At 46.5% G+C, this 17,610-nt stretch overlaps 1 protein-coding gene across 3 annotated transcripts in view; it reads right to left on the reverse strand.

The window, feature by feature from the left end:
• The window catches only part of PARP4 (poly(ADP-ribose) polymerase family member 4), a 1,988,214-nt gene that overhangs the window by 1,710,273 nt on the left and 260,331 nt on the right, over positions 1-17,610 (reverse strand). For all 3 annotated transcript variants that reach the window (XM_086935217.1, XM_086935220.1, XM_086935219.1), the window contains exons 9-10: positions 16,227-16,364; positions 15,945-16,118 (exon numbers count right to left, since the gene is read on the reverse strand). In XM_086935217.1, the coding sequence (XP_086791343.1) occupies positions 15,945-16,118; positions 16,227-16,364 (312 nt within the window). The remainder of the gene's footprint in view (positions 1-15,944; positions 16,119-16,226; positions 16,365-17,610) is intronic.

Consider the following 17,610-nt stretch of genomic DNA (forward strand, 5'->3'; position numbering starts at 1 on the left):
GCTCCAGGGGAACGGGCATACTGATGAGAAAGTCATCCCCCTTTATAGTAACACGCCGGGTGGAGGATGACCAGGGTCGCTTTGCCGCGATACATGGGCAGTGGGAGGGCAGAGCTCTAAATGTGGTATCAGTATATATTCCCCCAGCCCTACACTCTGTGGCCCTGCCGGCACTGGGCAAATTCCTTCTTGATCTCCCTGATGGCGCAACAATTGTTGGGGGGGACTTCAATGCAGTCATGGACCCGATAGTGGACACCTTTCCCTCTAGAACCCGGCCACGCGGTACGGCACCACTGTCGGACTTTGCGGAAGCCCTGGGCCTTGTGGATCTCTGGCGACAACTGAACGCCGAGACCACTACATACACCTATTATTCAGCGGTACACAATAGCCTTTCTCGCATAGACTACTTCATGGCACTGGGACTGGGACTGGACATGGTGGACAGGGTGGACACACTACCCAGGGGAATCTCAGATCATTCTCCGATTGTCCTAACACTCACCACTGGGGGTACACGGAAGGCCCGAATTTACCCTATCTACCCCAACTTTCTGAAAATCCCCAAGATTCGAAAAAGGCTTCAACTGGTAACCACACAGTACTTTGCTGAAAACACGGGCACAGTGGAATCACCCTCAACCCTATGGGAGGCGTACAAAACAGTCCTCAGGGGGGCGGCCATTGCAGCAATTACGGGACACAAACGAGACTCACGAAAGGACCTCACAGACCTGGAGCTGGCACTCGACTTGGCCAACCATGCACATATGTCGGACCCATCCCCATCCACGACGCACACCCTCATGATTAGGCAACAACAACACCTGGCGCACCTCAAAACGACCGAAAAGGGTTATATCGCGAACACTAGACATAGAATTTACGACGTAGGCGACAAAGCGGGCCGTATGCTTGCGTGGCTGGACAGGAGAGGGACTGGGACTAGAGGCATTCAGAGGCTCAACACAGAGGAGGGGCGAACACTGGTACACCCAGAAGAAATAGTTTGCGAACTAGCACGACACTTTCGGGCAGTGTACACACCAGAACGGAGAGTCACTAAACAAATGGCAACGGCAACACTCACAGACATTACCATCCCCAGCATTACTCAGGAAGATAGGGACACCCTAGAACTGGACCCAACGGGAGAAGAAATCCAGCTGGCGATCCAGGCGTTGCAGTCCGGGAAAGCTCTGGGCCCTAACGGGATACCGGTGGAGTGGTACAAGTCCATGGCTCCAGACCTCAGTACCCCATTGCTGGCCATGTTCTTGGAAAGCAGAGACAAGCTAGAACTACCGCTAGATCAACGCACGGCCACGATCGTAACGATACCCAAGCCAGGGAAACCCCCGACTGAATGCAACGCATACCGCCCGATATCGTTACTGAACATCGAAGCCAAGATACTGGCTAAACTGCTGGCTACCCGCATGCTACCCCACCTCAGTACCCTGATCCACCCTGACCAGTCGGGCTTTATGCCCCACCGGAGCACTGCGATGAATCTTAGAAGGGTCCATGGAGTACTAGCCAGGGCGCACCTCCTTGCGGAGCAGGCGGTGATTCTCTCTCTCGACGCCAAAATGGCATTCGATCTGGTGGAGTGGGAGTATCTCTTCGTGGTACTGGAACGTATGGGGTTTGGGCCGAAATACATACAATGGATACGGTTACTTTATGCGAAACCCGTGGCACAGGTGGTGGCCAACGGCCACATATCACCAAGCTTCCCACTGAGCAGGGGGACTAGACAGGGCTGCCCCCTGTCCCCCCTGCTCTTTGCACTGGTGCTTGAGCCTCTAGCCATTCAGATCAGAACCACGTCACTGTTCGCAGGCATCACGTGGGAGGAGGGATGGGAGGACAAAGTCTCGCTATATGCAGACGACATGCTTATCTACATGTCCGCACCTGATACAGGCATCCCAGCCCTGCTTGACCTTTGTGACACGCATGGGCGCGCATCGGGATACACTCTCAACTGGTCGAAATCCACAATATTCACGTTGAAGGGCCCGGCTCCGACATTGCAGGCGAGCTGTCCATTGCTGACGACGTCGGCCTCTTTCAAATACTTAGGAATTGTCATAGCATGTGGGGAAGCGGAGTTTTTTATCAACAACCTGAAACCACCCATAGATCGCCTGCGAGCCGATGTTAAATATTGGGCAACCCTGCCCCTGACCCTACTGGGCAGAGCGGCTCTCTACAAGATGATGGCCCTCCCACGACTCCTCTATGTCCTCGAAAATACTCCGCATTTGGTACCACCGCGATACTTTAAACAGATCGTGGCGCTGGTCACGGTCTTGCTATGGAATGCTGGCCCGGCGCGTATAGCATACGACAAACTAGTGAAAAGCTGGTACGAAGGGGGCATAGCGCTCCCCAACATCCAGCTATATTACTGGGCAGCCCAGCTCAAAATTGTAAACTACTGGATCCACGCCCCAAGAAACGACCCGACCTATCGGGCGGACTGGTCCCAACTTGGGACGGAAGGTATGCTGTCCGTACTCTATAACAAATCACAACTAAAAACACTGGTTGGCCCGACCAAACATACGGCGACATTGTGGCACATGGCGCAGGCCCGTCTGGGTTGGACAGGTCGGATCACTAAAATGACGCCCTTATGGGACACAAAGGCATTGGGAAACCTGAGAGGCTGTAAAGGGTTTGAGCGATGGGACTCCATAGGCATATCTACAGTAGGAGACCTGTGGGATACTGACTCAGTGCTACCATTCACGCACCTACAACACCAATACAGTCTAGGACCCACAGAGACGTTTAGATATGTCCAAGTTAGACACGCATTACTACAAGCAATCCCTACAGGCACCACCCTGCCGGATTCCTCCCCGCTGGAGGATAGGCTACTGACAGAATACATGCTCCAGAGCGCCACCTCCCTTACCTATAAAAAACTGCTAAACAATCTCCAAGACCCGACACTAAAACTTAAAGAAAAATGGGAAAGGGAGCTAGGTGGAACTGACGAATTCGAATGGAATGAAGCGCTGGCCTCCCCGAAGGAGGTTGGGATCTCGAGTAAGCTCAGGCTAGTACAACTTAAAATCCTACACCGCGTCTACTACACTAGGCCGCTGCTGCACAAAATTGGGAGGGCACTACACCCCTTTTGTTTGAGAGGATGCGGGGAAGAAGGGACACTGATACACACCCTATGGGAATGCCCGCACATTTGTGAATTCTGGAGGCAGGTACTCCGCTCAATCTCCCAGGCCCTTAAACTGTCCATATTACCGGAACCACGTAAATGCCTTCTGAACATCTGGGACCCCAATGATCTGGGCAGGTACGAACTGATTTGGACATCGTTGGCTATGACAGTGGCTAAACGGGACATGGCGCAGAAGTGGGGGGCGCCAGAAATACCCACCGCTAGTAGGTGGGCCAAAAACATGGACATTCTCATGGTGACGGAAAGAGCTGTATACGTGCTCCGAGCAGCGCCCCGGAAATGGAACAAAGTCTGGGCGGCGTGGAACAAGTACAGAGGGGACATCTGTGAACCCTTGCCGGAAGGGGATGACTCAGATTCGGAGGGGGAGGAGGAGTAACTGAACGGTCACGGGATGCTGCCTCGTGAACAGGACAATGCTACTATAGTGGCGCTGGCCCGGCCACACGCCACAGTGCGTGGAGAGGCACTGACTACTGTACCACGTGGGTGGGTGAAAAAGGTTGCGATGACACATGGTTAAGGGGGGTAAGTTGGGAAGTTTGTTCACACTGTTCAATGAAAAAAGGCTTCGCCATCACTGACACGGGAGGGAGGGGCTATCAGGGAACTCAATCCTGCACGGTGTAACTCACAAATGATGTATGTAATGTACCTGAGCAATACAGGCAACGCAGTTCATGTTACGAAAAATCGCTCGTCACATATAGAAATGTTAAATTGAAATGCTATATGGGGATCGCCCAATGGAATGTATGTAACTGATAAACCACTATTCCTTCCTTCAATAAAGTTTTTAAAAAAAAAGATAGGGGTACGACAGGGTTTGGCATTCGGGCTTCACCCGGGAATCCTGGGGTGTGGTGATCCTGGTGAAACGTTTCCTTCCTTTTGTAACAGTGCGAGCAATTCATGACACTCAGGACACCTTTGTGGCCCTCTCCGGTACTCTGAATGGCGACCCCCTTAATCTGGTATCACTCTATTCACCTCCATCGATGTTGACGGCGACTTTAACCACCTCCGCCGCACTCCTGGCCTCCTTGCTCCTGGGCTCCACCTTCCTGGGGGACGACTTTAATGTGGTCTCCTCCCCTTATTTGGAAATGACAGGGCCCCCATCTTACAGTAGACTTGCGCAAGCGAGACCTCTAATGAACTGGTCTGAATCCCTAGGCCTTTGTGACGCATGGTGCACCTGGCATCCAACCTCCAAGCAATTTACACACACCTCAGCAGCCCATCACACACATGCGCGCATCAATGCGATTTTCGTTCCCTCGACTGATTGTCTCACGATCAAAGACGTCTCCGACCTCCCTCGAGGTTTATCCGATCACTCCCCAGTAATACTCACTACGGGCCCTCCCCGCTTCAATGCGTCAGACGTGGAGACTAAACGTGTGGTTCCTTCAAGACAGGGAATTCCGGAAGGTGGTGGGGCGAGAATACAAACTTTATTTCCAGACCAATGAGGGGCGGTATCTTCACTGGGCAGCCTATGGGAGGATGGCAAGGCCACGATTAGGGAAGTTGCCAAGAGCCAACTCAAGCTCTAGCGGCAGGTGCAATTGGAACAAATCACCTTGCGAGAGGCGCAGGCTCTACGCCTTGAACAATCCACCGCTCAGAATCCAGACGCCTCAGAAGTGAGGCTCCTTGCTCATATCCACGAGGAGATTTGACAGCTGTTGCTGGTTGCGGGCAAACTCCTCTGGCGTTCATACGTCACCAGGGTGTATGGCTGGGGCGACAAGAACAGCTCACTCCTTAACAGGTTAGCCACCTACCCTAGGGAGGACGGCATAATCCCTGAAATCATAACTCAGGAAGGATCGGTGTGCCGCTCCCCAGCGGAGATGGCATACTATCACCAACTATATATGGCCAAAACTCCCACCTTGTCTCTCTCTGGCATGCTGGGGCTGGAAATGGGTTCCTACCTCGCCTGGGTTCCATTCTTCAGGACGACCTGGACCGTCGCATCACCCAAGAAGAAATTGGGGAGGCGATCACCCTCATCTCCTACGATAAGACGCCTCCCCCAGGAATATTAAGCTCTGTACCGTGAGACCCTCGTTCCACACCTAGCTAACACATTTCAGGAGGCAGCTGAAAAGGGCTCCTTCCCCCCTGAGACAGATATGGCCATAATAGTGGTCCTTCCCAAATCCCAGCCACCCTCGCCCTGGTGCACCGACTACCATCCCATCTCCCTTATCAACACGGAGCTGAAGTTGTTTGCCACGGTACTCGTACAGCGACTCAAACCCCTCTTACCCACAGATCAATGTGGATTCATGCCTTTGCGTGGTACCCGCCACTGTCTCCGGCGGCTGCATTTGGCCTTGGCCCACCGTCACTTGATCTTCCCCTACTTAGCGCTCCTTCTTGTAGACTTCGATTCAGTGGATTGTGGGTTCTTGGAGGATCTCCTTGTCGAGATGGGCTTCAGGCCCCGCTTTCGGGGTTTAGTCTGCGTGCTATATGCCCTTCCGAGGGCGCGTGTCCTTGTGAACGGAGCCCTATCGGAACCCTTCTTGATCGGCAGGGTTACGAGGAAGGTATGTCCCCTTTCCCCCCTGCTCTTCGCTTTGGTGATGGAGCCCATGGTGGCCCTGATACGCTTGAGCGGAACGGTGCAGGGTTGGGAGTGGCCCAATACGGAACCAGACAAAATCGCCCTTTACGCGGACGATGTCCTCATCTATTTAGCGGACCCAGAGCGATCGGGTCCTCACTGGCTCCAGATCCTCCATTCCTTCGAACGGGCTTACGGCCTCCGGCTCAATCCCGATAAGTCGGCCCTGGTCCCCCTCCACGTGTCTAGAGAATGTTTCGATTGGCAGTCCAACATACCTCTCCGTCGCCAATCCTTCAAATATCTGGGGATATGGGTTACTTTACTCTCTGAACTTAGCTGGGCTCTTAATGTTACTTCCCTGGTGAAGAGAGCCACGGTTGACCTCCAGAATGGCAGGCATTGCTCCTGAACCCCATGGGGAGAGTCACACTTTTCAAAATGATGATTCTCCCCAGGTTCCTTTACATGCTTCAAAACAACCCCCTCAACTTCCAGAGGGCCTGGTTTCGGGACCTTGATAGCATGACTTCTAGGTTCTTCTGGGGGAAAGGGAGGGCGTGCCAGGCCTTGAATGTCTGCAGGATCCCTTCCTTCGATGGGGGCCTGGGGATGACCCATTTATACCTATACTACTTGGCCACACGTCTACTATCTTTGAACGACTGGTTTAATGAGGGCTGGTCTGATCCGGCATATAGGCTGGAGCTTAGTGAGCTGGGATTGATCAGAGTTCAGTCGATGATGTATGGGGAGCCTATTCCGTCCCGATTGCCTGAGGTGACACACTCCGTGCTGCTGGCCGTTGCGACACAACAAGTGGACACACACATTGACCCAGTGCACGCCCGTGGCAGTGCACTTGGCTCAGGGAGGAGACCGGACTGCAGCGTTTTCGGTCCTGAGACCTTATAGCAACTGGGTGATGTTTGAGTGGGCGATCAATGCACTCTTTCCAAGACCTTGAAACTAGACGACACTCCCTACACCAGTCACAGTTTTACAGATACCTACAGCTGCGCCATGCTCTTCCAGTAACACCTCACAGCAGGTACACGGCTTCCTGACCATAGCCCTCCCGAGGCACAGATCATGCTTGTGGACCTTGTGCACCTGGGGAAGGGGGGCATCTCTAGCATCTATCGGACACCAATCAACAATACCCCAACATCTTTAGATCAGCTACGGGTTCAATGGGAGGACTGGGTGGGTACCCTGGAAGAAGAGGACTGGTGTGACACCCTTATGGTCCCCAAGACAGTTACTGCCTCTGCCAAGTTGAGCAGGGTACAGCTTTATTATTTGCATGCTGGCTACCTGACCTCATGCGTGCCTTCACAGCGCAGGACTTCGCCCGACCCCTGCCTGTACTAGATGTGGTCACGAACCTACCGACTTTTTCCATATAGTATGGGCCTGTCCACGCTTGGCGCAGTTCTGGGGGGACATTGAGGAGGAACTCACCCAAGTACTGGGGTGGGAAATCCCACACAATCCAAAACACGCAATTTTAGGCATCACAGATGGTCTGGAAGGGTCTAGGAATGAGAAAGTGTTCTATTATACAGCAATGGTGGTGGCCAAAAGGGATATAGTGACTGCCTGGAAATGCCTTGACCCCCATACCCCCCCCCCTCCCCCCAACGTTGGGCGGTAGAGGACTGGGGTCGACTGGTGCGCCACGCAGGAGAAGATCATGTATGAGGCATGTGGCTGTCCCAAGAAATACCGAAGGGTCTGGGGAAGTGGTTGGGAGGGTTGGTTTAGTCTCGCCGGGAATGTTCACATGTATATCATCTTAAATTGGTCCACCCTTGTTGAATGGGCTACTCAGAACATTGCATATATCTCTATGTTATTGTGGTGTTGTGATGATTGGCTGGTGCTTTCTGTGAAATCAATACAAATGTGTTTATCAAAAAAAACACTACAAGTCTTTGGTATTTGGCAGTATTAAAAATGGTAAATACAAATGAAACAGATGCTTTAAAAATTACTGTTGTTCATAAGCACCCTCAGTAAATCAAAATGGCATATTTCTTTCCATTCAATTTCACAAAACCTGAATAATATCATTTTGAAATCCTTCTTTCTTTACAGCTTTGGGTTGAAAAGGAAGATGTGTGACTTTAAATAAATTGCAATTTTAAAATGTTTTGCAATGTGACTACAGACAGTAGAATAACAGAGTGGCTGTTTCGTTTTGCTTGTAAATTAGGACACAAGCCGGTAGCAGAAATGATAACTCTATACAAGTCAAAATATTTATCGGTGGCTACCTATGGGGCCAGAGTATGGGGCTACCATAAGGGTTACCAGAGTCAGGGTTAAGAGAATACATTTTTTTAAAGATTATTAATGATCCCTAGTAGCTCTTAAACATCATTTTGTCATTCTGAGGTGGGCCTGCAATATGTGAAAGACAGGATACATATTGCATCACTTATTTTATGGGGGAAAATCTGGTCCTCAGTAGATTTGACATTCTCTAGGCGTATCCTTAAAGATTGTATGAATTTGGATAACGCAATGTCACTCCCTTGGCTACGTTATGTTAAGAATACCTTTTATAAAATTGGCCTAGATGAATACTACAATAACCCAGACACCATCCATTCAAACATGAAAACGATTATAAAAAATGCATATCGTATTGAATTAAGTATGTCTAACCAGGACCGGGGAATGTTAGATGGTGGGGCGTCAAGCCACCAGAAATTTTACCTGTTTTTTACTTTGCATGTACAATCGCCTTTTTTGTTGACTAGATTTCAGTTGGGCACATTGCCATTTTTAGTGGCCTATCCTAAACAGGCTGGCTGGTGTGAGAGACTAGACCCATGTCCCTGTAACAATCTGGCCAAACAGAGTACAATGCACTTTAAGCTGTTTTGTTCACTTAATACAGACCCTAGAGCACGCTTTATTAAGCCAATACTGAAAGCCCTGTTCCTATCAGGAGGGCTTTGACTACCTGAGGTCATTATCTACGGCTGCAATTTCAAGTGCAGTGCTTAGTTTTATTAGAATCGCACTTTCAATCAGAAAACGCAATGAACTGTGAAAGCAATTTAAATTGTATACTTATTGTAGGCACCACTAAGAACTAGTCAATTGTATAAATTGTGTTGGGGAAAGGTATGACGATTTTAAAGTTGATCAATTTTTTTGCTGAAATATCAAGATTTATGGAAGGGAATATGTGCAAACTTTGTAAATGCTTTTAATTGTTTTTTATGATGTATATATGCACACATTTATGATTCTAAAGAATCTAATAAAGTTATTTGAACTGAACTGACTACAGACAACCTCTTTCTTTTTTATATCATACTCTTCATTATGTCATTTAATTGTATTGGGGCATTTATTAAAAGCAAACCTAGTCCCAAAGGGCAATGAAGCACAGCAAAGCAACACACGCTGCTGTACCTGGGACGCTGGTACGCTGTCATCTGGATTTTCTGCCAAATCGCCCTCAACGCCTTGCCGCACCCGCTTCGCGGGTGCCGCTGCGCGGTGTGAGTTACACCGACCTGTGTCATCGCCTTGCTGTTTGCCTGGGGAGGAGGTGAGAGCGAATCAGGGGTGGAGCGCTGCAGGGACTCGCATTCCCAGGAGTCCCTGCTTGACCTCTGGCATCTGGTCTGCGCCCCCCCGACTGCCCCGCCCCCTAGATGCCACTATTACATCTATATTATTAGACTACTCTCACGCTGCGCAGGAGCGCGTGGGAGCGCCGGTCGAAGCCCTGGCCAAGAGTGGGCCCGTTTGAGCCCGTTAGAGACCGTTTGTGACCGGACCGGGCCCCCCCTCTTGGTTTTCGCACTTGCCATAAAAATACTCTGCTTTTCTATATGTTTTTCTCTACCTGTGTGGTATTAGTTGTTAACTGACGGTCATATTCTGAAGACCAATATGTCAATGAGGGGGAGCAGGAGTAAAACCGCGGCGGGAGGAGGGCAGATAATTGGCCCACTAGATAACTTTATAACAAGGACGAATGAAGCCATAGATCAGGGCATCATTCTCCTTGAACGTAGAGTATCCCAAGACCTACAACTAGCCAGACGCTCATCCTTGGGTCTTCTTGCCTCGGCCAGAACTCCAGCACAAACCCAGGATCCTGGCCCCTCAACTGATGACAGGATAGAAATACTTAACATGCCAAATACAATCGACCTGTCTGTATCTCAACTCTTAACAGACTCCCAACTAAGCTTGGCGCTAGAAAAGTCCCCAGAACTAGTCATCAATCATACACCAGATGACGAAGAACGGAACAGGCAGTCAAGGGGTAGGAGAGAGGGTGCTATACAGAAGCAACAGAAAAAAGTGAAGGTGCCAATGACTGAAGAGAAGTGTGCACCAAAGAAAAAGCCGAGTAAAGCAAAAGACCCTAACCTAAAAAATGGGAATAATAACCCAATCTCTGATGAAACAAATGAGGACTTGGCCTTAGGAAGTACAGAGATCCAGGCAATAGGGGGGACACACGTAACTGTTGTAAATCATCTGGCAATTTGTTAGTAAAAATCGAGGAATTATTTAAACTCTATCTCTCTCCAATAGAGACTAGACTTTTAAATATAGAGAAACAACTGGCTGGCTTGAACACTTCGTCCAAAATTAATACGAATACATCTATTTCCGGGGCTACTTTTCCCGGCTGGACAAAATCTAGAAGTAATAATACTACAGATTCAGGGACTAAGAAGACGACCGCACAAGTGCTGAATACAATTGTAACACCAAAGACACCAGCACCCCGAGCAAGTAAACACCCAGTCAAACAAACAAACAACTCCGTACCTTCCAAACCTAACAAACAAATAGATAACCAATCTAAGGCAACTTTAATGCCCCCTGAGAAGGACCAGAAGAGGGGTGAAAAAGAGCACAGACGCACAGTCAACCTCCCCCCAGAAGCAAGTCCATTGGTTGTAGTAATGATTGGGGTCCCGGAGGTGGCAGACCATATTGTCGAAACTAATTGGTCCCTAAAAAATAAAGTACAATATTGGCTTAATGTCAACCGCCCACTACCCTCACACTGTACAAGTAGGATCCTAACAGTGCGCAGAGTACCCTGGATAGGAAAAGAGCGTAAAACTACCCAGGGTGACTGTGTCATAATCAATTTTGAAGACCTGCGTACTGTAGACTACATATGCTCCTGGAACACACAAGGCTCCTATAAACATATAGAAACCAAACAACTCTCCTTCTTCTATCCTCCTAGAAGTCGTGCCTGGCCTGGTCATGACAGGAACTGGAACAGATCGGGCTACCATGACTGGGGCGAAGAATGGGGAAGTTGGGGAAGTTGGGGAGGGAACATGGGAAGCTGGGGAGGAAACATGGGAAGAGACGTAGGCCCTATGGACAACTTTTTAGGGGTTCCTACCTCAAACAGATATAGCTGTTTAGAGATGGTTGATTGACTGACACCAACAGTCAATCCCTACAGAGCTCAGGAAGGTCCTGGAAAGCTTGACAGTAAAGATAACCAACTGTTTAAGGGCTGTCAGTCTCCCAACCCGAATGATAAGATAGTAAATGAAATAGTATCCCCTGTTGATGGGCTTCCCTCACCCACAGGGTTAAACAAACAGGAGATGATAGCACCAACTATAAGTAGTGGCAAGGGCATGGATAGTACGATACATATAAGAAGTTCCACTACTGAAAGGAATATGCCCATTGAAAGTGTTGGAATTGTCTGCTCTAACACAGCAGCTAAATCTGACCTTGCGATTCTTAATTGGATCGTGGCAGGATTGGAGCCAAGACTATCTGATCCAGACTGGTTAAAGATCCTCTCTGATAAAGATATTATTATGTTCCAAGAAACATGGGCCATCACCAACCTACATATTGAGGGTTTTCACTGCAATAGTATAACTGCAGTGAAGCCTGATCATGGTAGACCGATGGGCGGCCTACTAACGGGTATTAGGATTACTGCAGGTGGCAGCATTAAGGCAATACCCACTAAAAGCGCAAATATACAGATTATCGAATATAAAAGAAAGATTCCCTTTTACATAATTAACTTTTATAATAATGACTCATTCAATCCCAAATAAAAATTTGACCGAACTCTCTAAAATCCTGTCTGATATAATTGAAGTCTCAGAAAATAGTATAGGTAAAAGGATCATCCTAGCCGGGGACTTTACCGCCAAAATTCTGTTAGATCATCCAGGGTTAAATACCCGATGTGATCGTGCAGTAAAAAGGGGAGAAGAATTGGACTTACTTACCCGTGAACACATGCTAATTAATATTATGGACGTAAGCCCTACCCCCAATAATAATTATGTTCCTACATTTAGAAGGAGAGACCACTCCTCAACTGTAGTTACATTTTTATGTCACCTGAGCTTATTGATAACCTCATGGTGGCCAAGGTTATTGAGACTGCATTTGGAGACCATAATGCCTTGGTTGCTAACATTGGTCTAGGGTCCTCGCCAGTGTATAAAAGCACTGTAGGGGCCAGAGACATAACTCCTGTTACAAATAATTTAAGGTTGAAATGGAGGAAGGTGGACTGTGAGAGTATAACTAATCAGCTCACAACTAAACATCAAAATTTAATAGACTCATGCACGTTATCTGATGGGAACCACCAAAGGGTGATCTCAAATTTTTTTAATTTGGAACAGTTGTAAAAACATTTTTAACCGTTCCTAGTCGTAATATTAACACAGACCCTAAGTGGTTCGACAAGAACTGTTCAGCTGCAAACAGAGCTCTACGTAAGGCACTGAATGGTAAGCCTAGATGCCAAATCGAGGTTAGGGAGGCTAGAAAGAGGTACAAACTTGAGATTGGGAAACGTAAAGCAATTATTTTGTCAGAACGTTGGAAAGACCTCTCCACTTCAGCTTCAGGGAAAAAAGGAACGACCTTTTGGGCTGCAGTAAAAAATATGCGCAACATGGGCTCACAAACGTCAGTAATAAGTTGTTCCATTTCAAGTAGTCAATGGGAGGATCACTTTTCTAAAGTGTATGCATCTCCTCCAAATGTCAGCAATAACTTCGAACCGGGAGATCTGTGCCCCTTGGAGATCAGCCTGGGAGAGGTTATCGCGGGCATCAAACAAAGTCTCGGTAACAAAGCACCCGGGCCTGACGGCCTCCCAATAGATATCATTAAATGGAACCCTGAACTTTGGGCACCAATTCTGAAAAATGTTTTTAACAGCTTACCTTTAGTGCAAATACCAGATACATGGTCTACAAGCATAATCGTGCCCATATACAAAAAAGGAGAAAGAACAGATCCAATAAACTACAGACCCATCTCGCTCCTGGACAATACTCTTAAAATCTTGGGGCGAGTATTATATAACAGAATAAATGAGTGGGCAGATGATATGGGGATCTTAGAATCCTGCCAAATGGGGTTCAGAAGTGGGGTTGGAACACCGAGCAGTGCCTAAATTTAAATTTAGTAATTGGTAAATATACCATTGCTCGGTCGGCACCAATCTACCTAGCGTTTATGGATTTATCATCTGCATTCGACCTAGTAAACAGGTCTAAACTGCGGCTAATCCTCCTAGAATATGGGTTAGAGGAATCACTTGTACCCTTTCTTGCATATCTGCACACTGACACTAGGGCACAAGTAAGGATTGGGATGGGGGGGGAGAGTCAGAGCCCATTAAAGTAGAAAGAGGAGTCAGGCAGGGGTGCGTTTTAGCACCCCTGTTATTCATTATCTATATAAACGGATTAAATAAATCTTTAAAACTGGCAACTAGTGATGTCCCAAAAATAAGGGGGGGGACTGCTACCGACTTTGCTTTACGCAGATGATGCGGTGCTCTTGGGTCTTACTCCGAATGCCTTACGTAGTCTGGTAAAAGATTTTGCTCAATACATGGGAAAACTTGATCTTAAAGTAAATTTAAAAAAATCTTTTATTATGTCCTGTGGCCCGGGGAAGAGACAACTAAGTGTTATTTCGGTAGGATCTGACAAACGTTACTCCACTAACACTTTCCCCTACCTAGGAATGGTTTTTGCTGCGAGCGGCTCGTGGAGTGGACATTTGGTCCACGCCACGAGCAAGTTCTCAAAATCCATTAATTCTATTCTTAGCCTTCCACGGCCTAAGAAAGTAGATGCCACAAAAGCAATTTAAAATTTGTAAATCACAATGTGTGCCAGTAGCCACTTATGGGGGAGAGATTTGGGGTCTGGGTAAAACATCGAAAACATTGAGTATCCAGACTGAGGAAAAACGCTTCTGTAGAAAAATCCTTGGAGCACCAATTTCCTCCTCAGAATATATCTATCACTGCGAGCTGAACTTGCACTATATATCTGATTTTATTGCCTCTAGACCTGCAATGTTTTGGCTTGCTGTCTGGAAGAATAATTCGGCCAACCTAAACCATGTATCAATTGTGAAAAAGGGATGCTGATCCCCTGGCTCTCTGGAGTTTTTAAAAAACTGAGCAGCGTAGGCAAAGGACATCTTTTCCTTGACCCTAGCAAAATTGAGACCAAAGATAAAAATATTTTAAAATCTGCACTACATGCACTTTATAGCGAAGAAAGATTGGCAAGGGAAGTAACTAAACCAACTATCCAGGTTTATGTGGAAAAAGATCTGTATACACAACCAATCCCATTGTACCTTACGTTGCCAATGACAAACTGGGAGAGATCTTAACTTTTTCGCCTAAGGGCTGGCACTGTCAGATTTTTATTATGTTTCCCATTAGGCTATTCTCTCTTAGAATCTGGAAATACTTTGTGCCCATGTGATAATGCGAGCCTCCAAACTGATTTACACTTCTTTTTCTTTTTGCAAATTTTATCAAAAATATTTTAAATGGTTTTTAGCACCTTATTTTAAAAAACACAGACCACTCTCCCTGGTGGAATCAAATTTGATGTTGCTAACTTTGAATAATGAAGAACTGATATTTCGTACTAGTTCCTTCCTAAGAGTTATTACTCATGTTCGGAAAACAATGCAACACGTTTAACAAATGTTTGTACCCTATTGCTATTTTATCTGTAATTAATATCTGTACTGTTTTTTAAACATATTTGCAATTATGGTCATTTATCTTGGGATTGTATTTGTATTGCTTTTATGAATTTGCAAAAATTCGAATAAAGATTTTGAATTGATTGAGTCGTGTACAACAAAAGGGAGAAAGTTAGTCTATTAAATCAGACAAAACAACCTTCTAAGTGCTCAGAAAGAAAGCCCGCCAGACTCAGATCACTTTCCCAGCAATCGGCTTAAGTGTGAATTCATCAGCCCACCGGAAAAGAGTCTATGCAGCCAATGTTGCCGACAGGCTAACAGTATTGGATACTTGACCTCTTACTCCACAATACAGAGTCAACATGTGATTTTGTAACACACAGGTACATTGATTAAGTAGTAAGTGCACAAAAATACAGACACCTTTCAAAACAAAGCTTTATATTGGGGGTGAGATGGAAGGGAAACTTTCTAGGAAGGCTTTGAAGATTGTGAAGATGTGTCTTTTGGTGACATGACTGAAGAGTGCTAGACAAGGACCAATTCTGTGATGAAAAAAAGAGGTAGTTCAAGAGTTTCAGTCCATATGCAGAGAAAACATTTTCAATAAATATATGAATACAAAGAAAGTATAATTTTTGACTAGTCTTCCTGCACCCTTCTCTCTGAAAATTAGTAACCTTGGGGTATTCCTGAAGTGAGGTTCATTCCAATACTTGGGTCAATATGCTCAGTGGTTGGAACGGTAAGCATAAGCCACGTACGATGTTCACAAGAAACTTGTTAAAATATTCCACACATGCCCCTATACAGTCGTCCACGTCCAATATGTTATCGTGCATTCGCTTGTATCCTGTGTTTAAGATAAATCTGCATCCTTTTTAAGCTCCTGTTTGCTAGTCAAACCTTATGTAGATATCACTAGATTAGCAGTTTATTGTGATCTAAATGTACCACAGTGCACTTATCCACATTATACACAATCCGCCACAGGCCTGCTTGTTTGACACGCAAACTTGTTCAATGTTCTTTAATGTAAAATACAGCAAAGTTCATAAAAATATAATTTATTGTTAAAAAAAGAAAACACTGTAGTAAAGCATTCAATCAAACACGTTTTACCTGACAGAGGGTTTCTTTGGTGGATAAAAGCTTCTTGTTGATGTCAAGGTCTATTTCGTTTTTATGGCGGATAATTCGATAAAACTCTGACATCAATGGTATCAGCGTGTCTATGGGGTCTTCTTTATCCAAACCCTTTCTCACTTGCAATAGGATGCCTTCTGCTTTGCTCACCTTTGATATCAAAATACCAATCAAATTAATCATGAACCATGGATATTACACATTGTCCTGCAATTGCCATTATCAATTTGGAGCTCAGTACAGAGAATGACAACTCACATCATTGAGACTGATACTATTCACTGGATGGAGAAGTATATGATCCAGGTGACCAAGCGCTTCAGTCCAGATAAGTTCCACAAAAGTACTGATCTCCGGGGACACAGTAGTTGCATTTATAGCATCTTGAAGAAGCATCTGTTAAAAAGAAAACACTATTTAAAAAAAACGTTGCCTTGTTTACTTTGTTTCCAAAGTTAGCCACAGAACCCCATTTGTTATGTCTTCCCTCCCCTTAAGTAGCCTGTCCCTCATAGCAAGCTACAGCCCCACTATTAACCCCTCCCCTGCTGATGACGGAACCGCTCCGTCATCAGCTACGGTTGGGCTGTGCTGATGACGGAGCGGTTCCGTCATGGCCCGGCCGCCGCGCCTGCGTGGCGCTGATTTCGCGCCTGCGCGGCAGTTTCAATGAGCGGGGCGGGTCATGACGGAACCGCTCCGTCACCAGCACAGCTCAACCGCGGCTGGTGACGGAGCGGTTCTGTCACCAGCATGCGGCCGCCGAGCGCCCGCCCCGCCCACTTAGCGCTGCGGCGGAATAGCCGCCGCAGCGAAAGGGTTAAAGGATCAAGAAGAAAATTCAAATTTGCTTAAGTAGGTTTAATCTTATATTTGCAAAAAGGTTATAATTGTTACGAAAATCTTAAAGAATTCTAGGAGTACTCACGGAAAAGTACAACAACTGCAGTTTCGAGGAGTACGCTCATTCATAACAACAAAGAATTTTTACAAAGTGAAAGATTTAATGTGCAGAAATATGCCATTATTTGCATATGGGAAAGTTTTTTTTTATCTGTAGGAGATAGCCTTCTCTCTCTTTCATGTCCCTTAAAATACATGGGTGCTCCCTCCCAGTGGCACCTGGAAAAAAGACTTACCACTGGTCTTGACATAAGTAATTTTGCCGTAGGAAAGTGCCATCAAGGCATGTGTGAATGCAAGCAAATCTATAATTTTTTATTTTATTCATGCTTTTATTAACATTACATATACAACTTACATAATGCTGCAGGGTTATAGAAGTACAGTTTATATTTGAGGTCAGCAAAGAGTGTCTTCTAACCCCCACACCCACCACTCCCCCCTCCCTTGTCTTCAACAGCGCCACCATATTCATATTTCAGTGTCTGTATAGTCCTGCCCAGGTACTGAGCTCTCAGCTTGCATTGCTAGCAAATATGTTGTGGCAGGGCTCCACACAATCTTTGGGCCGTGAAATTGTTGGGTATCTTCTGCATATATGTTCAATTGATCTCTACAATACGCAATATCCTTCAGCCATTGCTCCACCTTGGGAGTCGCCTTCTTTCCCCAGAGCATAGCCACCTATCTCTTGGCTAGTAGTGTGATAATGTTTACTAGTTTTCTATTTCCTGGTTTT

This window comes from Lissotriton vulgaris, chromosome 8 (genome assembly GCF_964263255.1).
Source record: "Lissotriton vulgaris chromosome 8, aLisVul1.2, whole genome shotgun sequence".
Classification (NCBI taxonomy): Eukaryota; Metazoa; Chordata; class Amphibia; order Caudata; family Salamandridae; genus Lissotriton; species Lissotriton vulgaris.